This window comes from Micromys minutus (assembly GCF_963924665.1).
Source record: "Micromys minutus genome assembly, chromosome: 31".
Classification (NCBI taxonomy): Eukaryota; Metazoa; Chordata; class Mammalia; order Rodentia; family Muridae; genus Micromys; species Micromys minutus.
In genome coordinates, this window is record NC_137966.1 from 14,900,466 (window position 1) to 14,923,212 (window position 22,747).

General features: G+C 54.0%; 1 protein-coding gene across 1 annotated transcript in view; it reads left to right on the forward strand.

Annotated features, from left to right (window-relative positions):
* The first annotated feature begins 5,479 nt into the window (after positions 1–5,479).
* The window catches only part of CACNA1H (calcium voltage-gated channel subunit alpha1 H), a 57,443-nt gene continuing 40,175 nt past the window's right edge, over positions 5,480–22,747 (forward strand). The window contains exons 1-2 of the mRNA XM_080942039.1: positions 5,480–5,572; positions 5,855–6,164. Coding sequence (XP_080798165.1) covers positions 5,873–6,164 — 292 coding nt within the window. The 5' untranslated portion in view covers positions 5,480–5,572; positions 5,855–5,872. The remainder of the gene's footprint in view (positions 5,573–5,854; positions 6,165–22,747) is intronic.

A 22,747-nucleotide genomic window follows, 5' to 3' on the forward strand; every position in this document is an offset into this window, starting at 1 on the left:
ACTGATCACTAATTAAGAAAATGCCCTACAGGCTTGCCTACAGATGGATCTTATGGAGGCATTTTCTCAACTGAAGTCCCTACTTCTGATGACTCTAGCCTGTGTTGTCATAAAACTAGCCAGTACAACTGACCCCTTGTCAACTTGACACATAACACATCACTTTTCAGTTAGAGCCTTTCTTTTCTCATTCATCCCCAAGAAAGTTTATTAATATTAATATAACAATATAAAGCATACAAGTCCCACCATTTTTACAAATTCAGACATATCAAGTGGTGAGTCTTTTTAAAATACCCATCCTCTTTAAAAATCCAAAATCTCTTTTGAAAAGTCCAAAGTCTCTCAGCTGTAGGCTACTTTAAAAATAAAAATGAACCATAGTACAGTCATCCTCTTAACAAAGCAAATCCAAACTTGTAACAGTGTGAATAATTCAATGCCTGATTGTTTGGGGTTCACTCACGATCTTCTGGGCTCCTCCAGGTGGCTTGGGTCACTTCTCTGGTACTGCCCTCTGCAGCACACATAGCTTGTCCTCTAGGCTTTGGCTGGCTCTATTACACCGCTGCTGCTGTTCTTGGGGACCATCCAATAGTAGTGGCATCTCCAAACTGCTGGGGTCCCTTGCTGCAACGGGGCTGCAGCTTCATCAATAACCTCTCCTGGACCCTCTTCAGGGACTGCAGCCCTGCTACATAGTGTCAAGCCTCAACTATTCTCTGTGACCCCTTTCTGCCATCAAAACCAGTACCACCTGGGTGAATCTTACACTGCCAAGTTTGACTGTCTGTTGGACGTACAACCTTGGATGCCTTTGGAACACAGCTTCTGCGTGCTGAACCAAAAGAAACACTTCCCAGAAGATTTCACCTCCACGTTGCCGGTCTCTTCTTAATCACAAATGATTCTTTAGCCCCAGGTGGCTAACATCCAAGGTCCCAGCAAAGCAAGTGTTTTATTTCAAGGCTTAGATTGTCTTATTAATCACAGCCAATTCTTCAACACCATCTGACCAGATACTGAAGACTCTTTATTCAAATGGCCCAGTGGAGTCCTTGCTCTTTCCCTCTGAAACTTCCCAAGCCAGGCCTCCTCCATCTTCTGTACTGCTCTTATCTCAAAAGCTCCAACAAAACAGCCCACTGAGCTCTCAACACTCAATGGCTGTTCTATCTAAAAGTTCCAGAGTCCTTCCATAATCCTCCAGAAAACAGCATGATGAAGTCAGTCACAGCAAGACCCCACTCTCCTGGTACCAGCTTCTCTTGGATAGGGGTTGCTGTGACGAAACACCACAATCAAAAGCAACTTGTGCAGGAAAGGGTTCCATATAACACAGTTCCATTCAGCAATTCATCCTCAACAGCAGTGAGGACAGGAATTCACACAGGAGGCAGGACCTCATGCCAAGGACATGAAGGGGTGCTGCTTACTGTTTTTGTCTCCCATAGTCTGCTCAGCCCACTTTCTTATACAACCCAGGACTGCCGGCCCGGGAGTGTTCTCATTACAACCCCCCAAAACAGTGTAAGCCCTCCCAAATCAATTACCGATACAAAAAAAAATCTTTTAAAAAGCCCTATAGGCTTGCCTATATCCTCAATAATTGAGAAAATTATTGAGACATTTTCTCAATTGAGGCTACCTCCTCTGATGATTGTAGCATGTGCCAAGTTGACGTACAACTGGCCGGTTCAGAGCCACCTTAGGGCCACTTACAGAATGTAGTGCATTGTCCGATCCTACTGTTCCAGACATTCTCCTTTCAGAGATGAAAGGAGGCTAGAAGCTGTGGCAACCTTAAGGTGCCAGCCCCTACCTTTGAGTTCTGCACTCCCAGGGACAAACGGGGCTTCAGAGATGCTTGGAATCCTCCAGGAAGGCCGAGTGTGGAATCGAGATCTCCAACTCCATTATAGCTCAAAGGACACTTATTTGAGGCCGCTCACCTGCTCGGTGATCCCATTAGCCTCTGAGTCCTAACTGTGCCATCATTCGTTCATGCAATAAATATCTCCTGTTTGCCCACCCAGGGATGGGTGCACCCACAGGAGTACCATACAGAACCTGCAGACATGGCCTCATGGACATGTAGGTGAGGGGCTACAGAGCTGGGAAGCTGACTGGCAGAAGTTTTGGATGGAGGGATCCCAGAGGACCCCAAGGCCCTCTGCATTTGGAGGACCTAGCTGTAGTTGAAAGCAACCCGCTGGGAGTTTGGAAGGGCCGACGTGGCAGGTAGATAGTGCTGTGTCTGGTCAGTTAAGGTTAGGATACGTTGGCACGTGGGTATGGGTCCGCACTCATTCATGGAGGACGTTGGTCAAGTTCAGACTTGATCCAAGCAGCGTGAGAACCACTGGGATTTCCGGGAGGGACACGGGTGTACGGGGCAGGGGACAAAGCCACATGATGATAGAAAGGAAGGTCTTGGGAGTCTGTAGCTGCCTGGGGGTGATACCAAGAGCACCTTCGGAGCTGGGTAGGTGTTCACAGGCTGTGGCAAAGGCTTTCCCACTGTCTGCTGCCCTGTGGACCAGCCTGCCTTCAGCTGACCATGAACCACTAGGTGGAAGGACCAATGATCCCCAGGATCACGGCCATGAGGATCCCGATGGCTGAATTCCCGGGTCATTTGTTCCCTTTCTAGTCCTTAGCTCTTTGTCAAGCAGCAGACACATACACACACACACACACACACACACACACAAAGAGCCAAATTTCCCAGAGGCCTGGAGGATTTTAAAATGCATCCGAACACTCTGTACGGTTTAATTAAACAATTTTAACGCCAACTTCCAAGTTGTCCTATGCTTGTCTCTCTCATTCCTTGCTCACCACGTGAACGTATTATGTGTTCATTGTTTTGAACCCGATTTTCTCATCTCATATCTGAGTAGTGTCTGCTTTTCATTTCCTCTCCTGAAGGCAAGTCTGTGTCACGTGGGTGTGCTCATCCCCTGCAGCGAAGCAGACATTATCTAGGCTGATGGGTGCTCAGGTGTGGAAGGCCACCATAAATGACTGCTGCTACAGGGTGCTGAGGGGACAGAGTATCAGCACAGGGACAGGAGACCCTGTAAGGGCAGCACAGCAGGTCCTCAGAAGGCTCGATAGAACAGGAGGAGGAGGAGATGGAAGAAGTTCCCTAAGGTGTTCATAACAATGGACCCTTCCGCTGGTCCATAAATGGCTTTGAGTCCTGCTAGCTATAGGAATGGCTCCGTCATACATATACACAAACACCCCAAGTCCAGGGTCCTTTCCCTTCTCCAGAAATTTGAACAGTGTGAACAGAGATGGGGGTGAGTCATCCCTCAAATCTAGGGTGTATGAAGCTCCCTCCAGGCTCCATTGGGGCCCCATAGAGAAAGAGGGGTCCTCTCCTTCCATCTTCCTGCTGGCCCTGAAAGGAGGCAGCCTCTCCTGGTTTGCAGAGGGCCTTTGCATAGGGGCCTTGAAGCTGGAGAGCTCTCAGATCCTGTTCCCTTACCCTCCAGGAGCCAATAGCCCTGGCCAACAGATATGTTTCCTCCCCCCACTCTGCTACACACACACTTGCTCCTGGCCTGCCTCCCACTGGAATGAAGCTCCCAGGAACACGGATAAGATGGAGAGCATCACCTCCGATGTACTTCCAGCTCCAATCAGGGTCTGGCACCTTTGGTCTCCAGCTACCACCGAACCTTTCACTTCATCTTAATCTTTAAGGGGGTTGGGGAGGTTTGAGGAAAGTGACAGTGCTTACCAGCAACCTGGTACAGGACCCTGCTTTGGCATGATCCACCTTGCTTCTCTATGCTTCCCCCAGCTGTGCTCCAGGCTCAAGGCTCTTCCTGATCTCTCTCCTGGGTGGCTAGGTCCTTAATTGCTCTTTGAGGACCTTAATTATGAGCCGCAGCCACCCACTGGTAAGTAGGAGCATTAAAATAGAGTAAATGTTTTCCTTTCTTGAAAAGTTCATATATACAAGACAAGGTGCTGCTGGGCCCAGGGGCCTGCCCTGCCTGGACCTACATTCAGAGGACATGGTTTCTCACTTTCCACCTCCTTCCTCTAGCCTGTGCCCTTCCCAGGCTCAGTGGTGAGATCCTTTCAGAATCCCAGACCCACATATGGGAAGGTCCACTTTTCCAGAGTCTCATTCTGCCAGGGGTCCATCCAGGTCTGGGGCTGCTATTGTAGCTCCCGCCCTCCTAGGAGCCCGGCTACCCCAAGGCAGAGAGAGGGAGGCTGCTCTTTGTCTTGAACAGGAGTGGTCTTTCCCAATAACAGGGCCTGAAGGTAAAAGAGTCCCTTGTTGGTTGAAATTTGAGTGGATATAGACACCTAAGAGCTGGAATTTTATGACCCTAGTGTGGTAATTTTGAGAAAGTAAAAATCCCTACATACCTCCATCGGGAGAGAGGGAGCAGCCTTCACATGGGACAAGGGTCATGCAACCACTGGAGTATAAAGGGAGATTCCGCGACACGCTCAGGGTTTGCACTCTGTGTGCTGGCGTGTGCTGGGAGGCCCCATTCGGCTTGTACTCTTCACCAGGTCCTGCCGTGCGCCCCAGTCCCCAGGAGAAGGGGGGGAGGATGGGCACCGGCAAGTTTGCGGAAACTGGGAGGAGTGGGGGGGAGCTGCATACCAGAGCACCCGGACTGCCCCAGGACAATTGGTGTCGCGTCGCGCATCGCGCCCCAAGTCGCCCACGCGCTCCAGGACACTGGCGCCCCGGCACACCCAAGACACACGCGGTGGGGGAAGGGCACGCGCCTCGCGGACATGGTCACGGCGTGCCTCCCACGCCTGCTGAGCCCCGCCCCCTAGCCGACCCTAGCAGTGAAGGGAAGGGGCGGCGCGCGAGAAAAGGAGGGGGTCCCCGCCGGCTCCGCGCCCCCGCAGTGGGGGCGGGGAAGGACGTTGGCGCCGCTTCCCCCGCCCCTCGCCCGAGCATCCCTGCGAGCGCCCCCTGCTGCCGTGCTCTCCCGCGAGACGGTAAGGGGCGGGAGGAGAGGTCGGGGAGGGGGGCGCGGACCCGGTTCGCCCAGTCCTGGACTTGGGGCTGGCGGCGTACCGACACCGGAGAAGCATGGACCAAGAGATGTCGTGGGATAGCTTACGCCTGGGTGGGGGCGGGCCGGGCTGATGACCCCCGCCCACTCTCCGTCCCTATCTCGGTCCCTGTGGGTCGCCCCCAGCCCGCCCCGGCCGCGTTGGCCCCGCCCCATGGGCCGCCCCCGCCGCCCCGCCCCCCGCCACTGCTCACTCCGAAGTTTCCTGCGCTGTGCGCGGACGGGCTCCAGGGCTCGCTCGCTCCCTCGCCGGCTCGGCCGCGCCCCCGGCCCGTGCCTGCGGTCCGTGCCCGCCCCGCCGTGCATTTAGCGGTTTTCCGCATCGGGACACCGTTGCTTCTGCTGGGCGGGCCGAAGCTAGAGCTTCCGCGAGAGCTGGTGCGGGGTGGGCCGGGGGCGCGGGCCGAGGAGGCGGTACTGGCCCAGCTCCGGGCTCTGGACTGGGTCCCCAGTGACAGCGCCGCCCGGGCTATGCCCACGGGGACGCCGCTGGCCACCGGAGCGAGGTGAGTTGCGGAGGGTACGCGCGCTTACTGCGCGCCTGGGACCCTTTGAACTTGAGCTCTGTGGGCTCCGAGCCCCTAGGGCTCCTGCAACCCTTCGCCTCGGCCTTGGGGGTGGGGCTGCCAAGCTTTGCCGGCGGGAGGGGGCGGGGGGCGCATTTGTCTCTAATAAGGAGAGACAAAGACATCCCGGCGGCCGCCGCTGTTCCCGCAGCTCCGCTCCGCCTGAGGCGGGGCGGGGGCGTCATTCCTGGGCCGGGGTCACCGTCTGCCCTCTCTCCGCAGGTGCTGCCCTCCGCCACCATGACCGAGGGCACGCTGGCAGCGGACGAGGTCCGGGTGCCCCTGGGCGCTTCGCCGCCGGCCCCTGCAGCGCCGGTGAGGGCTTCCCCAACGAGCCCTGGGGCGCCGGGGCGCGAGGAGCAGGGAGGATCCGGGTCGGGCGTGTTGGCTCCCGAGAGCCCAGGGACCGAGTGTGGTGCAGACCTGGGTGCCGACGAGGAACAGCCGGTCCCATACCCAGCTCTGGCTGCCACAGTCTTCTTCTGCCTCGGGCAAACCACGCGGCCGCGCAGCTGGTGCCTCCGACTGGTTTGTAACCCATATCCTTACTGGGTTGGCAGGGCGCTGGGGACTGGGGTGTGGGACTCCCTCTGCGTACGCCCTGTGAACCCCGACTTGTGGGATCCGGCGCAGATTGGGTAGGGTGCTAGGGCAGCGTTCTTCTCAGACATAGTAGGGTTAGCCTTGGAACTTGCCGGTGGAATCTGGGTTCAGAGGCACCTCGGGACGGGAGAGTATGGGCAGAAGCGGCGAGGTTGCCGCCTGCTCGGAAGGGAATGAAAGGTAGTTAACTCCTGGCGTCCGACCCGGGCAGGGGGTGGGGGAGGGGGATGGGAATCCCCTCCGTCTTAGCTTTCCAAAGGAACACCTGAGCCCGTGTGAAGACCCTCGCTGGAGTCTGGGGGCCGGAAAGGGAGAAAGTTTCCACCTGCTCTGTGGGCGCTGTGTGCCAAGCAGGGCTGGTCCCTAGTTCTCCGCGGAGTGACGTTGGTTTGAGAACTCACTCTTCCAGGCTGAAGTCCGTTCAGGGACTGATTTAAGTCATGCGCAGCTAGAGGTGGAGGGGGGCAGGGAGGCAGCTTTGATCCCGACCCCCTTCTCTACAGTTGCCTTAGTCGAGAGTAAGGGATTGCGCTCGCCCCCCCCCCCTTGGTCCCAAGGCCCCAGACTTGCACAGAAGCTTCCAGAACAGGGTTGGGTCAGCACTGGAGACATTTCTGGGGTGCAAAAAGAGGCTTCTGACCCCCAAGTAGGTGCCCTTTGGGGGCTTACCCTGATAGACTCAGAGGAGGAGCTGAAATAATTTTGTGCCCCCCCCCAGCAACTCCTCGGAGATGGTTACCAGTGTAGGCTAGGCTGTTGGGTGCTGCTTTTTCCTTCCTGGGCTGGGTGGGTGGAGGGCCAAGGAGGAGTTGACATGGGCCCATAAACACTCTTCAGCAGAGTCAGAGTCAGAGGCAAAATGAGCAATGTGTGTATATGTTTCTCTACCTTGTGTGTTTAACTGTATAAATATTAAATACAAAAGAGAAATCTGTACCAAAAAAAGTAATAAAGCCCGTGTTTCTTTTCACTCCAATCCAAACATTGGGTGAGTCAGATTTTTCTCTGCTTATAAAGGAGGATGGTGGTCCCAGGGCTACGGCTTGGGCTTCACTGCCTGTTGTCTTTGTCCTTTGCAGTTGACTGGAGTGACTGCCTGTGGTGGGCATCCTCTGGGTTGGCTGGCCTTCTGTACAGAGGGTGACCTTGTGTGCCAGCTGTCAGTTTGTCCCCTCTGCAGGATCTTGACTGGAGGTGACTGGACCACTTGGTTTTGGTGGAGAGGTTGTGTGGCTGGGCATCGTGGTGGGCCACCGGACAGTGCTACTGTGGACCTTGGGGAAGTGACAAAGGTTAGCCCTGTGTTAACGCCTGAGTTTGTTGTTTCCAAGGTGCACAGATTAGGAGAATGATATGAACCTAGAGTGGACCTAGACTTGCTCTCCTGACAGCCAGGGTGCAGCGGTACAAGAGACTGAGGCTGACCCTGGTTCTCTGGCTGCTGTGTCCCTGAGGACTTCTAACAAGGTTGTTTGTGTTGCTGCCTTCAGGGAAGGTGGGGACAGGATGGCTCATGTAGGTAGACTGAGCCCTCAGGGGCTGTGGAGCTAACATTGCCACCTGGCCTGGGCTGACTGTGTGACCCCCCAAGTGGAAGGTGTCCTAGTAGGCCTAAGAGAGACTCAGGTTTTATCAGGCGTGGAAGAGCAGGCGGGTGGTGAGCAGAGCTTTCACCCGAGGAAAAGAATGCTAGACTGTCCCTGCAGGTAAGACCACTATGGGGAGAAAGGTAGGGACGAGACCCCTCTCCCCAAGTATGTTCCTGTCCTGGAGCTACTGACTGTTTCCAGGAGGCCTGCCACACCCCCGTCTTCTTGCTGTATGTACCTCAAGAGTTTGATTCTCCTACTTCTGAAACCCAGTGATTCTGCATATCCTCAGGGTAGGGAGATGCCCCCCAAAGAGCTGGTTTTCTAGGTTATTTGGCCTTGTCAGTACTCTGCATCTGTCGGGTAGGGTGGGTCCATTAGGACCCTGGCTACATAGGGATGGGTCTGACCCTCAGCAGATGCTAGGCTCTGGAGTAAGGGATGTGAACCTGGGCCTCAGGGAGATCCTAAAATAAGCTGCACGCCTGGCCAGGCGGGGGATCAGCTTACCGGGGAAGCCCATGTGGGCTGAGGCTTTCTGAGCTCTTTGAGGCTCTTTACATTCCTGGGAGTTGGGTGGGGGTGGCTTTGTATGGGTGATTGGCATGGCCAGGATTTTACAAGGGACTGTGTAGTGCTCTGTGGCTAGAGAGTGTTTTCCTGGGCCTCTGTTTTCCCCTGCAGGTAGACAGGGTATCGTTAGCAGGACCTTTTGTCTTTCCTAGAGGGGAAAGCTTTGCTCAGGTGAAGCAGCTGCTGGCTCCCAGCAGATGCCTGCCAACCACGGGGCTTCTTCCACTGACTGTTGGAACATAGGGAAGTACTTTCTCCCAGTCTCGGACCTTTCTGGAACTCTCACGTGGCTCTCAGAAGTACCAACATAAACATAGTCCCAGTTCTACATGGATGGTGTCTCCCATCCCTGTGGCAAAGGAGCCTCCAAGGACAGCCTTTGTCTTTATTGATTTAGTTCCCTCTTTAAAAATACAATCGGGCTGGAACTTTTGGGGAGAGCGCTGTTTCTCCTACACAGGCTTATTTATAGAGGAAGGTGGGTGGGACCCGTGTGTTGTAGCCTGCTCCGCTGGGTTATGTTCTGCCCCGGCTCCCCCACCCCACCCCAGGCTCCTGACCCAGAACTGCCTACAGTGCAGCTGCCTGCCCCAACAAGGGAAGGTGGGGCCTCCCAGGGGTGTGAAGCTTAGGAGTGGGCACCCAGCTGGCCTGTGTCAGCAAGGGAAGTGAGCTATAGGAGTTAAGGATCTAGGAAGAAGTCTGGGGTGTTCAGAGGTGACAGTCTTTAGGGGGAACCCCTTTAGCCTCTCTTTCCCCCTTAACTGACAAAGGATGAAGGGCATGTCAAGGTCATGTAGGTAAAGAGGAACTGGTTGGGCCAAACCCAGCTTGGAAGCTCACACATTTGTTGAACCCCTGGCTAGACAAGCCGAAGTAAGTCTGTGTGCCATCTTTTAAAAATGGATGCTTGAGATGCCAAAGGCAAGCTGCCCCAAGGTACCTGGTTCTCCACTGGTATGCATGTCCCCAGTGGAGAAGTACAGAGTGCTGGTCTTAGGGGTAGGGAGACGGTCCTGCCCTTGCCCTTGGCTTTGCCTGTATCTTGTGCTTTGTGAAAGGTCCATCTCTGCTGCTTTAGTGCATCCAAAATGGCTCTCAGGGGAACCGTGTTGATTGTTGGGGGGCTGGGGGGGGAGTCACTGGGCCTCTAGGGACTCTTGGGTCTGAATTCTGAGCCAGGAATACTAAGTAGCAAAGGCTTCTGTGGCCTTGGCTGGTACACTGCTTGAGGAATGTTGTGGTCTCTTGAGAATCCTTTAAGGGTTCTTGTTGCTCCCTCCTTAGCCTCTCTATCTATAACTGGAGACCTTGCCGAGTCTCCTACTGTTAACTGTCCACACCAGCTTCTCTGGACTCTGGAGTCTCTGGCTAGACAGAGCCACAGCTGGCTCCATCCATGTCTAACACTCTGACCAGTTAGGATTATGGGATGTGGATCAGAGAAAAACTAGCTTTCTGGGTCTTGACAGACACTCTTGTCTACCTAGGGTCGGTGGTCCTGCATTTCAGGAGTCAGCCTTCCCTAAGGTTCTCGAGATGAGTGTTCAGTGAGCACAGGTCATTGTTGGGAGAAGAGTTTTGGGACAACTTCAGAAGCTCCTAGTTAACACCTGCCAAGTGGGAATCTGGAATAGGTGTTAATTCATGCTTTGTCTGGGTGAGGGCACACCGTGGCTCTGGGATTCATTGGGTTCAGGATAGGTAGCATTATTTCCAAGAGCTGTAGGTAACAGGCTTTTGGGAGGGACCCTCAGATGGATGTCTCCCAGAACAGGGTCCCCTTAAACTTTTCATTGGAGACTCATTCATACTTTCATCATGGAGGTGACACACCCATGTGATGTCACTTTTCCCATCCCATCCCTTCACGGAATGGGCAAGATGCCAGCGAGGCTGAGCATGTCCTGTTGAAGGACTTCAGGGGACACATAAGGATAGGAAGCTTAGCCTAGGACAGTCTCTGCTCTAGTAGGAACTGTGCCTCCCAGATCTGCTTGTGTGGCTCAGGGATGGCAGTGCAGGGGCAAGGTTACCATACAGTGTCCGGGTGGAATGACAGTCCTGCCCTCCTAATTGAGACATCACCCACCTAACCAATACATCACACACCTGCATACTTACACACTCAGGGGGAGGTGGCTCCAGGCTTACTTGTGTTACCAGTGGATGTTGGTTCCTTCTACCAGGTCTTACCCTGCTTGTTCCTAATCACCTGGTGTTGACCAAACCCAGTACCCCTCTCTGATAGTCTCAGCACCTCAAGTGGCCAGAAGAGCCTGGCCATTAGCTACTTGGGGACCATAGCAGACCCCTACCCACCTCTTGTTTTCCACATGTACCTTCCCTGATTGATCCTTGAACCCCCTGTGGGTGAGGAATTGTGAAGAGAAGGACTCCTAATACCAGTGACCTTGGCTACTTCATTTAGCAAAAGTCTCCCCAACAGGACCATTCAGAATTCAGCTGTCCTTATGCCTGTGGTGGGTGGGGTCTGGGCTAGAGGCTGCTGATGCAAGGACCAAGAAGGTGGTAGCTACTTGGTGACCACTGTGTCTGTGTGAGAGGACACCAGTAGAAGGACCAGATAGGACAGCAAGTGCCCTGGTTCTGTTCCTGAGTAGGTGGTCTGAGGCAGAAGGTGATATGGTAGAAAGGGCCCTGGATCCCCAGAGCTTGTTGTGGGGTGTGAGATGAGATAGATAATTGGGATATCAGAGAGGAGTGGCTAGGCCATCCTGGGAACTCAAGAATCTAGGGTGCTCCCTGATGAGGCTTTGGACCCTTCCTCAAGAAGAGGGCAGTGTTGGAACCCGGCCCAGAGGGAAATCGAGGCAAGGCAGGACAAGGTCTAAGAAATGGGTGCTGGTGTCCTCATGTTTTGGAGGCTTGGCCCGTATATCACCCCAGCACCATGCTGATAGAGTAAGCCACTGATGCAGGCTGTGGGTGTCTCCGTGGCCTGCAGGAGCACACAGGGTGGTCTGGGAGCTCCCTTTGCTTCCTCGTGTGCAGTGGGCCTGGCTCCCAGTGCTGCTGGCAGACGCCCCATTCAGGGTCAGGATGTGGAAGAATGCGGGGGATGGGGCAGCCTGTCAAACAGGGATGAATCCAGAGCAGTGGCCTGTGGCCAAGTCCAATCCTCGGGCTTGAACAGTCAAGGTCAGGCGTGCAAATCCGTTACCTTTGTTTATGCAGATGTTGGCCCTGGTGCTGAGCTGAGCCTGCTAGGGAGGGGGTAGCAGCTCTCAGGCCCTGACTCAAAATGTTCTTTCTTACCTTGGGAGCTGTTAACATTTTCTCTTTTTCTGGGCCGTTGGTCTTGGCCTACCTTGTAGCATGTGGGCCCAGGTTAAATCTAAGCTTGGGATTAAAGGCCACAGCCCTGGCAGAGCCAAGGTGTGGTGTGGCTGGTTCCTTGATCAGAGAGATATGGGGGGCAAAGGCAGGATGCAGAGGAAAGAAACCTACTGGCCCTCAGCTCAAGGGAGTTGGCAGAAGGTCTGGGTACTATACCCAGAATGCTGTGCCTGCCCAGAATGACAGGCTGGATTCTGGAGTCACTCACCCTTTTCTCAGGAAGGGCCTTATGGGACAGACTTGAGCCACGCCTGCCCTGTGTCTGCTAGGGCTGGTATCTTCTGGCTTCTCAAATCGCTCTAGGCACTGTGGCTGGCTGGCAAGGGGAAGAGGTGAAGCCACAGGCTGGCTGGGAGATTGGGGCAGGATCAGATAATCAGGGACAGCTGGGGAGGATGCTGATTAGATGCTGGATTGGGGAACTCTAGTCTCTGCTTAATTGCTGCTTCCAGTGCAATAATGTGTGATGTGTGAGCCTTCTTCCGGGATGCGTGCGCCTTGGGTAGAGGAGCCTTGGACAGTCAGGAGCCAGCGCCTCCTGGCCCAACACAAACTGACCTTGACTACAGGAGGATTTCAGGGGGTCCCAGAGAACTCTGTTCTTACACATAGGCTATCCAAGCTTTTGCCAGAGTTTGGGCCTGGACTTAGAAGCCTCCCCTATGCTCCAAGAGTCAAGGGTTCTCCTAGGATTAAAGCAGTTAACCCTGGCTCCCCAAGTTGGAGGGGGGTCCACAATGCTTGATGGTCCATCAGGCACACCTATCCCTGAATCTACTACACCCGTCACCTTCGGATCAGAGACACACGGGCAAGGCCTCAGTCCTGCCTGGTCCAGCCAGGTTTCGTCACCCTTTGCTGTTTGTGTCCCTTGGAACTTCTGGGCTATTTCATGAGGGAAGTAACCATGGCACAAAAATGGGTTCCTTGTGTATGAGCACTAGTAAAGAGTTAATGTTTCATTAACACAGCACCAGCATGGAGCCTCGGCCTCTTGGCTGGCCAGACCTGCAGCAGGCAACAGGGAGAGGGCCTGCTTAAGGCCCGGGAACAGGCTAATCCCGGGAACCACAGCCCCTGCCTGGCTGTGTGGAAAGAAATGATTCCCGCATCCCGGCATGGCCTGACCCTGGCAGCACACAGGCTGTTCCTGGCAGGCACAAAGATTGGCTTGGTTGCTCTGTTCTCTTCCTCTGGACTATGCTGGTATTGTCCCCTCCTTAGGCTGAGCTCCAGGTTGGTGCAGCTAGGACAGTGACCTGGGGAAGGGGCTTCAAGGGTATAAGGGCAGATTGCTCTGCCCATCCCACTTTGTCCTGGCCCTTTTCTTTACCTGTCTCTCTACCTGGTGAAGCCCTTGGTATGGGGTGAGGGTGGGGTCAGTTCTGAGTGTGGAGATTAAAAGAGGTACCCCTGACACTGAGTTAGGGGACAGTGGCCTTTACAGTCGGAGGAGCTGGGACCTCTTGAGTCCTAGGTCCCTGTAGCTGCCGGAAGGTTGGCATCCCAGTTGACTCTGAGGCTTGTGTGTACAGAGTAGTTGGGGGCAGGGTGCTGAATGGGCAAGTGCAGTGGGTGGATATGGCGCAGGGTGAGAAGGTGTTGGCCAAGGCTGTTGTAAACAGGGCAGGCGCAGCAGGTACTCGGTAGGAGCTCTGGCTGGTGGGCATAGGCCCTGGTTCTGAGCAGCACCTGGGCTCCCTGGGCCTTGTCACGTTGGTCCATATGGTGGCATATGTAGTCCATAGCAACAAAAGCAATGGGTTCAGTGGATTTCCTGAAAAATAATGGGAGTGGTGTAAGCAGACTCGGGGGAGGGAGGGTCCTCTGAAGTTGGGGTGGTGGAAGAGGTACCAAAGTTGCATTGTTCCTGTGGACAGATCGCCTTTTGTGCTTTGGTTTTCTCCCCTGTAGCCCTGTGGCCTCCAGCTGGGTGGCAAGAGAGGCCATGTGCCCATCGCTGTGTTGGGCTGAATATTGTCCCCCTCAGAATCTGTGACCAGCAGGATGTGAGGTCATCCCTGTTTAGGATATATTCAGATGTAAGTAGCTGAGCTGTAGGATAGGTTTGGACTGCGTGCCTCAGATGCAGTGATGGGAGTCTCTGGGGGGAGAAGATAGGCTGTGTGGCGACCGTGAGAGAGAGACTGGAGCAGCATGGACACAGCCATAGGACACAGGGACTGTCACTAATACCAGGAGGTGTAGAAGGCCAGGCACAGCCTCCCCAGAGCCTTGGAGGTAAGCAATCCCTGCTGAGGCCTGGATTGGGGACTTCGAGCCCAGACAGAGTAGGAGTAAAGTTTGTGTTGTTTGAGGCCGTTGTTGTGCTCTTGACAGAGACGCAGAACCTCAGCCCCGCTGGTAGCATGCTTGCCCACGTGGCTGAGTGTGCCCTTCTCCGAATGCACGCCTGAACGAGCCTTTCCCAGAGAGTGTGCCCCGCTCCTGGAGGGAGATGAGCAGCTCGTCTTACTAGGGCAGAAGGCTGTGATGTGCTAACTGGAGGTGGCCACTTGGGATAAATCAGATGCTCAGTGTCAAGCCCTAGGACAAGGGGTGGGCCACCTAGGGAGAGGAGAAAATCAGCCATGAAATTAGTCATTCTGACCGCCTGGTTGGCCAGGCAGGCCATGCATGGGGCTCCTTGTTCTGGTCAGAGGCCCCTCCCAGAGGCTACTGCAGGTGTCTGGTGTGTTTAGAGGGACATCTCCAGGGAGATCTGAACCACTCTCATTCAGCCCAGGGACTTTCTAGAAGGTGCCCTGAAGGTCAGTGCAAAATGGGAGTCTCTGGTGAGTTTTTACAAATCGGACCACTCTGCCCGTGAGGGAGCCTGCCGAGGCTCTCCAGGGACTCCTCAACCCTCTTTCTATCCTGATTGTCTCTGTCCTTTGGTTTTGAGCAGAACAGTAGAAACATCAGACAAACCACTTGGTTGTGAAAGCTGATGTTTAGGTCCCCAGAACTGTGGCCCCTTAAGACCTTGGATGTTACCTGTCTCTAGCTGTTCCAGTTGTCCCCAGAGGAGCAGGGCCACCTCCCTCTTGGTGTCCATGGTGATGAGTGTTGACCCCAGATGGCCAGGGAGGAGATTGCTCTTGTCTGAAGCTGTGCCCTGCCCCCCTACCCCCGCTTCCAGCCCCAGCTCAGAAAATACAGAGAAAGACATTATGGCTCATTAGGTTTCTCCCGGGGACACTCAGGCCCTGCTTTCCTAAGGCTGACCATTAGATAATAGTCAGGCTGGAGGGACATCGGGTGGGTGTGAACAGGAATAGCTGGAGAGGGAGTAGCTTTGGCCCAAGAGTGAGACCCTTGAAGTGTTTGTTCACATAATGTGGTTATGTGAAAGTGCAGAACTGTACTTACCTCAAAGCTGGCCTGGGCACCTCCTGGCTAGTGGTCATGTGCTTCTGCCTTGAGGATAACTGACCCTCAAGATTGCTGTGCCTTTGGGGTTTATGCCCAACCTCTCTGTTCTATGCTTCGAGCAGGAGAGGTAGGCCTTCAAGTTGAAGGCCTATATCATGTTTTTAAAAGTCATGGCCCCCATTAGCAATGTGGCGAGCCCCTGTCATGCATCTGAAGAACCTGGTGAGAACCAGGAACCCTGTGGAGGGCCTCGGGTTGGAGCAGTATAGGGATTGTTCATCAGGAGTCATCCTGCTCTTTTTCCAGGCCAAGGATTCTAGTCCGAGGATGCCTGGTAGCTGTCCTCCTAGGAGCAGCCGAATCTGACACAGGGACAAGAACCCTGCCCAAATGCCCAGCTACTGCTCTCTGAAGGCCCACAGGGACATGAGGGATATGGGGACCACACAGCAGTGTCCCTATCATGTCCCTTTGTCTTTGGCATCGGTTGCCAGTCCAGCCTCTGGCCGACAGTCGGTGAGTCAGCCTGCATTAGTGCTTCATTAAAATGGACAGGCTCTTCCTGGGCTGCTGAGGGAAACCCAGTCGTCTCCTGCCCTTGCCCTGGCTGTGCGGAAGACTGGCTGAGGCCTCCACTCTTGACTGTTGGCGCTTGCTGCACCCCCTCTCACTCCCACCACACTCTGGAATCAGCGAGGCTTAGGGTGCCCATAGGACACTTTGCTCCAGTCCTTTCTGGGGCAGTGGTGGCCTAGGCCTGCTGTGTCACTGGGGCGACTAGATGAGACCTGCACGTATCCTGCTACCGTGGCCCGTTGTACCTGGCCTTAGCACCCTCCTACACCATCATTGTCTCTCACTGGGGAGTGAGGGGCCAATAAGAAACCTCTGTAGGCGCCGTGGCCAAGTGGTCATTTCCTAGGCTAGTTTTGTAGTAGAGGAGTTGGGGTAAGTATCGCCATGCCTAGCTTCTCCGGTGTTGTCTGTGGGTGATAGAGGCCAGCTCTGGGACTGGGGCTTGCTGCCGGAGGAAACTCAGGGTGCCCCGGTGAAGTTAGCATTTCCACCAAAAGGTACAAATGAAATTACCAGGAAAGTCACTGAAACATGAGTGGCTTCTTATTTACAATCTGGGTTTAAGGTTTGGGCATTTGTTCATTGTATCTTGCGTACATGCATGTGTGTCACTGCATATGTGGGCATCCCAGGACAACTTGTGGGAGTCAGATCTCACCTTGCATCATGTGGGTCTTAGAGGTGAAACTCTGTCATCAGGCTGAGTGGAGGGTGTATGTGGTTTTACCTGCAGAGCCATCCCAGGGTCTTTATTTTGAGGCAGAACCTCATGTAGCCCATACCTGCCTTGACTTTATATGTAACGGAGGATGGCCTTGAACTTCTGATCTCCCAGCCTCCATCTCCTAAATGCTGGGATCATAGGCCTGTACCACCATGCCTAGTTTATCTGGCTCAAACTTGGAGCTTTGTGAACGATGGGCACACACTCTACCAACTGACCTCTCTCCAGCCCTGGCTTCTTTTTAAATCTTAGGAATTCAATGACCTCATCCCCAAGCATGTGGGCTTAGAGGACTTTAGTTACCTAGTGTGGACATAGCTGGCCTTCGTTTTTTCCAGGGTGTGGGATCCTCCTCATTGGTGTGATCCACACTGTCTGACATTCTGTGTGGGTGTATCTCTGGTTAGCCCTTCAGACCCTGGATCCAGGAAGGCCTCTGGTGCCTGGCCTGGTGAGATGGTACCTACTTAGAACACCTCTGCCATTGTCTTGGCCATTACATGCTACCCAAGTGTATGATGTATCTACTCGTACCTCCTGGGGTCTCAGTTTACTCCTCTGCAGCTTGGCCCATGTGGATCCTGCCCCCACCAAGCTCTGCCCCTCTCCCAGTCCTGGGGCTGCCAGTGACGTGCCCCACCCATAACCCTGATTCAGCCAGTTCTGGCTATAGGTGTGGACTGACTGCTGCCTCCCCACCTCATCCTTTAAGGTAGCCTTGGTGGGACCAGGTGGTTGGTGACACAATTCCTGCTGAGTCTCCCAAGTTGGTCCTGGGTCTTCACTGTTCCTGTGTAATGGATCCTGCCAGACCCCTTTCTGTGAGATCGAAGCCTGAGGCCTGTAAAAACAATATGGCTGGTCGGTGTGGGGTTTGCTTGTACTGTCAGTGACTAGCTGGGTGTCGGCTATTGTAGCTCAGGGCTAGGAGACATCAAGGCATGGGGGGCTTGTGGCCCCAGTTGAGTTTCTGAGTACCGGTCACTCCAGCTCCCTAAGTGTTTTCCCAGCTCATGAAGGTTGATGGTTTTCTTTTTCAATGCCTCTGCCCTGCCCCGCCCCTAATGTGTGTTCACCAGGTGTGCCCTCCAGGCAACGATCCCCAGGTGACTTTGGTTCTGTAGAGGTTCTAGGCTATGAAACACACTCTTGAGTGACACAGGGTCCATAGCGCTGTCCTGTCTGGTGAGGTTGGGGACTCTGAGGACTTCCTGTGAAGCGGGTTGTGGGTTGTTGCCGGTACGGCAGCTGTCTAGGCGGTGAAGGCGCTGCCCAAGAATGACTCCCTCAAACCATTGTGCTCCCAAGTGCCATCAGCAAAAGGAATGTTCCCCAAGCCAGACAGTGCCAGACAGACAGATGGGAACAAGCTTGTCAGGTGGGTCTGGGAACAAAGGCTCACCAACCAGTAGCAGATACCAGGCCATGGTGTTTGTGTCAGAAGCTGGGCCTGCTGCCATGTCCTTCCATAATATTCCAGAACTTCATGTGCTTCTCCACATAGGGATCTGGGTCACCAGGCAAATGGAGCAAGGTCCAACCAGCATGAAGCCATAGGGGAGACTGGGTGTATGCTTGGGAGGGGTAGAGAGCCTTACCCACTCAGGCCTGGCTCAGTAGAGCTTCTCGGGATGGGGGTGCTTGGCACTCCAACTCCAGAGCATCAGCCTTGGGAATTCAGAGACCCAGAGGGAGAAACCCGCAGGCCACTCCATCCCTTCCCATTCCCTAGTCATTCACACTCTGTGTCCCAACTCCATCCCCAGGTGGCAGTGTATACCACCCTTCCCAAGGCGCACACTAGTTACAGCTCTGCCTGCTTTATCGTGACATCAGGCTGGTGTTGCCCCTGCCCGCCCCGGCCCTTCCCCCACCGACTTGCTGTTTTTCACGGAGTATGGGGGAAAGCTGGTTTCTTCTCGTTTGCAGTGGAAGAATGGACTCCATTGTGCCCCTGTGCATAGGCGGGCTTGTGGCTCCTAATTGGGAAATTGGCTGTCTGGGCCTGACCCACTGGGCGTGAGTGTCTGTGTGGTACAGGCTGCAAGCGGCTCCTGAGTTTTGCCCTTTGATTATACGTCTTGCCACATCTCTGTGGCCATTCCCTTGTCTTCGAGTTGCTGTGAAGGGGGCGTGGTGTTTCCGGTCGTGAGCTCCCAAGTTCAGGAGCAGCAGTAGAGATTGCTGGTTACTTGATGCTGCTTTCTCAGGGCCTGGCAAGGACTGATAGAGGGGACATCAAGCCTCTAATGGCCTTAGTGGCATGGCGCGTGAGAGATCACATTTTATCCTGTGAGGTGCTCTGGGACCCAGTGTGAGTATAATGAGCTTCGTGGAGTTTGCTAGGTGACCCTGAATGTTGCCAAGTTCCTGCTGGCCCAGCTTGTCCCAGAAGTCAGTGGTCTTTAGTCACGTGTCCAGTGCAGAAGGCAGGGGCCCCTGTCTGCCTGCCTGGCACATGAATGCCCAAGTCTCTGCATCTTGCTCACCTCACTAAGCCCCTGTGTGTTCCTGGGACCAGGGGCTCGGATAAGACAGCAGTGGCCTACTATGCAGGGCTCATAGGCTGACCCCAACACTACTTAAACTACTGGGGTAGATCACACGTCACATAAGTGACTTAGGAGTATACAGCTCTGCATCTGTCACCCTGGTCTTACACTTGGGCATCCATGGCTGCAGTATGCTTCAGAGCACCTCTCACCACGCAGGGAGCACCGTGTCCATGCCTCTCCGCTGACCACCTTCTTCGTCCCCGTTTCCCTGTCCCGGAGGTGCCATGTAGTGGGATTGCGTGCTTGCATGTGTTGGATGGGGTACCGTGAACCATCCAATTTCGAGGTTTAGTCTCACCATAGCTGGCCCCAGTGTCCAGTTTTCTTTTATGGGTACTATTCCAAGGCACAGTTAGAGCTTTTATGTTCACGGCCATGCGTCGAGGTGTGTAGCTGAAAATTCTGCAGTGAATGGGCAGATTCTGCATTCAGTACAGTGTCCTGGGTTTTGTCCTTCTGGGGAGATAACCAGGAATAGGATTGCTGGGTCACATAGGAGTGTTGCTTGGTCACATACGAAACTTCGAGAGGGCTTTACAAAACCACCCCCACTATGAGTCTGGACCCTAAGGTGCCATAAAAGGACATGTGGCACCTCCGGTGTGTAGCAGCTTGTCTAGTGGGTCTGAAATTGGCTGTGGTTCCTGAGCTTGACTGTTCCCTGCTATGAGGAACAGCTAGGTCCTGGCTCCCAGTTGGGGTGGGGACAGGTGTCACTGTCAGGTGGCGTCTGGGCCATGGGTAGGAGTAGCTGGCGCGCGTGTGTTTGCTCTGCATCCATCCCTCCCTTCATTCTCGGGAGGATTTCAACACCCACACTTGGAATAAAAAAAAAAAAATTATTAATGAGCTTGGTGCGGTTGCCATGGGAACCTGTTGCTAATGAATCTCTGGGGTTTCCTCTTACCTATGCAGAGCTAGAGGAAGGCTGAGCTATGCTCAGACCAAGCATGCTTCCTTCTCTTTGGGTTGCCGTGGCAACGCCTGTCACTAATCCCCAGCCAGCTCCTGGTTTACCGGCCTGGCCCCAGGAGCCAGCTGCCCGCTTATGCTTACATAAAGCCTCTTACTGTGATCCTAGCTGCTCCCAACCCCACCAGGCTCCCCAGAGCACCGCCATTCCTCTAGGGCCACACATGGGATCTCCAAGATGTGGAGAACAGATACAGTGTCTCAGGCTTTGCTAGAGAGAGAACTCTACATGGATTGGGTAGGTCTGATTCTGTACTCTGAAGTACCCGGGCAGGCAAGGGTACTCATGAGATGACACTTGGCATAGCTGCCACCCAAGTGCACAGCCTCGATGATCCCTCACTGCCAACTTGATGGATCTCTGTGGGTCTTGGAGAAACAATAGGCCATCCTGAATCCTAGTGTCCCACCCACCAGGTGATATATGGAATAGGGGTCTCAGGGTTTGGAGAACCTGCTGTGTGGGTTAAACCTGTCTACAGTCAGGTCAGAGAGCAGTGCTGCAGAGCCTTGAGTTCAAGGGGTTGGGTATTCAGTAAATAGTTGAGTAGGATCCATGGGAGGACAAAGGGAAGGGTGTATGTCACCCAGATGTCACCCAGAGTAGTGGAACATTTGGCATAAACCCCAGACATGGGCCTTCGGCTTCTTAACCCAAAGGTCTCTTCCTAAGTTGACAACCGGCGACAGTCAGCCTGTGTTCTCAGGGCATCTTGTAGAGGCTTGCAGGGAAGGGAGATCAGATACAAGGAGACTGATAGGAGGGTGCTGGGCAGGAGGTCTCTCCCAGCTTCAGTGTACTCGGCTAAGATGTGGATGGAGGAGATGGAGAAGCTGTGGGTGGGAAGGGCCAGAGTGGATGGCATGGCCACACAGTGGTAGGCCTTGTTGTCTCTAGGAATTGGAATGACCCCGTTGTTCCAGGACAGCTGTGGCCCCTGCATGAGTTCTTTTCTTTCCTTCTTTCCTTCCTTCTTTCTTTCTTTCTTTCTTTCTTTCTTTCTTTTTTTTTTTTTTTTTTGTCTCTGTGACAAATGGCTAAGTGAATAAAAACAATTTAGGAGAAAGACTGATTTTAGTTCATGGTTTCAAAAGTCTGTGGTCAACTGACATACATACATCTGTACCCATCCATCCACCCACCCACCCACCTATCCATCCATCCATCCATCCATCCACCTACCCACCCATCCACCCATCCATCCATCCATCCACCCATCCACCCATCCATCCATCCATCCATCCATCCATCCATCCATCCAGGGAGTGTGTGAAGAAGGCCAAGGGGCACACATAGCTAACTTTGCATCAGCAGGTTTTGCCTTCCTTTCTTCCTTTGGGACTTCCTAGACTATGGGATGGTGCTTCTCTTACACCAGGCACGGCCCCCACTTAGTCATCTCTGGAAACACCCTCAGAGACACACTCGGGTATGCTTTATAATTCCCTAGACATGTCTCAGAGTCCTTTCTGCTTACACCTCATGTTTCAGAACCTGTGTGGTTAATGTCTGCCTTGGCGGGTTTTAGACCTGTGAACCTTGGAGAACCGAGTGAATGGATATGGTGGGAGGCTAGACTAGACTTGAACTGGCAGTTGGCCTAGGGGCCCAACACCCACAACTCGGGGACATCAGCAGGATCTCTCTTTTTTTTAAGCCACTACAGCAATATGACCCCTGTGGCTGAGGCATTCACTCCAGTAGTCCTTCATAGTTTTGTTATGTTGGATGTGGAGCTGATGGCCATGGTGACAGCTAATGATGTTGGGACCTGGTCCCATGTCCCTTGGTTACCTGGGTCCTGAGGGTCCATCCCTCTTGGCCTGGTGTGACGGAGTAGCAAAGTCTCCATTGCTGGGCTGTGCGGTCTGAGATCTATGTCTGCTGATATGTGCTGATTATCATGGGCTTGCTTTTCTGGCTTTGTGTCAGGGGAAACAGAAGACTGACAGATGGGGTGTGGTCAAAGGTCAGGCCTATGAGGCAGTGTCAAACACAACACACAGTCAAAAGATATGAACATGGAGCCCCTGTGGGTGTCAGGGTGTTTGAGTTTGCTTGTCCCTCAACTGGAAGCAACTCTTCACTTCTCACCTGAAGAGTGACCCGCCTGGTTGACCCTTAGCACCCCCCCCTCTGTGGCATCAAAGGATTTGTCTGGTTGAGCCTACTCATCCTCCTAGCCCATAGGTAACCCCCATCGAAGCTCCTGTCCTCAGCTTGGCACCCTGAGACACTGACTGCTTCTCTCTCCAAGCTCCACCATAGAACCTCCTGGGGGACTCCAGATCCCATGGGAACAATGTGGCAGGTGTTCAGGTCAGAAAGTCAAGGCAGGATTCGACCGAGGGATGAGGAAGCTCCCCTGGCTACCATCTGCCCTTGAACTTGGATTTGCAAAGCCACAGCAGAAGGGTGCTGCGTTCCCACTGCTGCCCCTCCCCCACCATCTGCTCTGGGTTCCCTGTACCTGCTCTTTACCTCTTTGCCTCTTCACCCCAGCTTCTCTCCTGCAGCAGCAGGGGCATGACTGGTGGCCCCCAGTCATGGGTCTGGGAGGGTGCATCCTAGCCCAGTTCACAAGCCCTGGAGCTTCCTCCCCTGAAAACCAGGAGCTAGGCTAAGCCATGGTGTGGGGGATGGGCTTGGCAGGAGGCCATAGAATAGTTTGACTGCTGTGGGTCTGAAGGGTTTGGGATTGTCCTGCCCAGTCTCTCCCCAGGGGTGGGAGGACGTCTGCCTCCCTCTCAAGCTTGTCCCTGTCCATGTGCACGTAGAGCTGTGTCC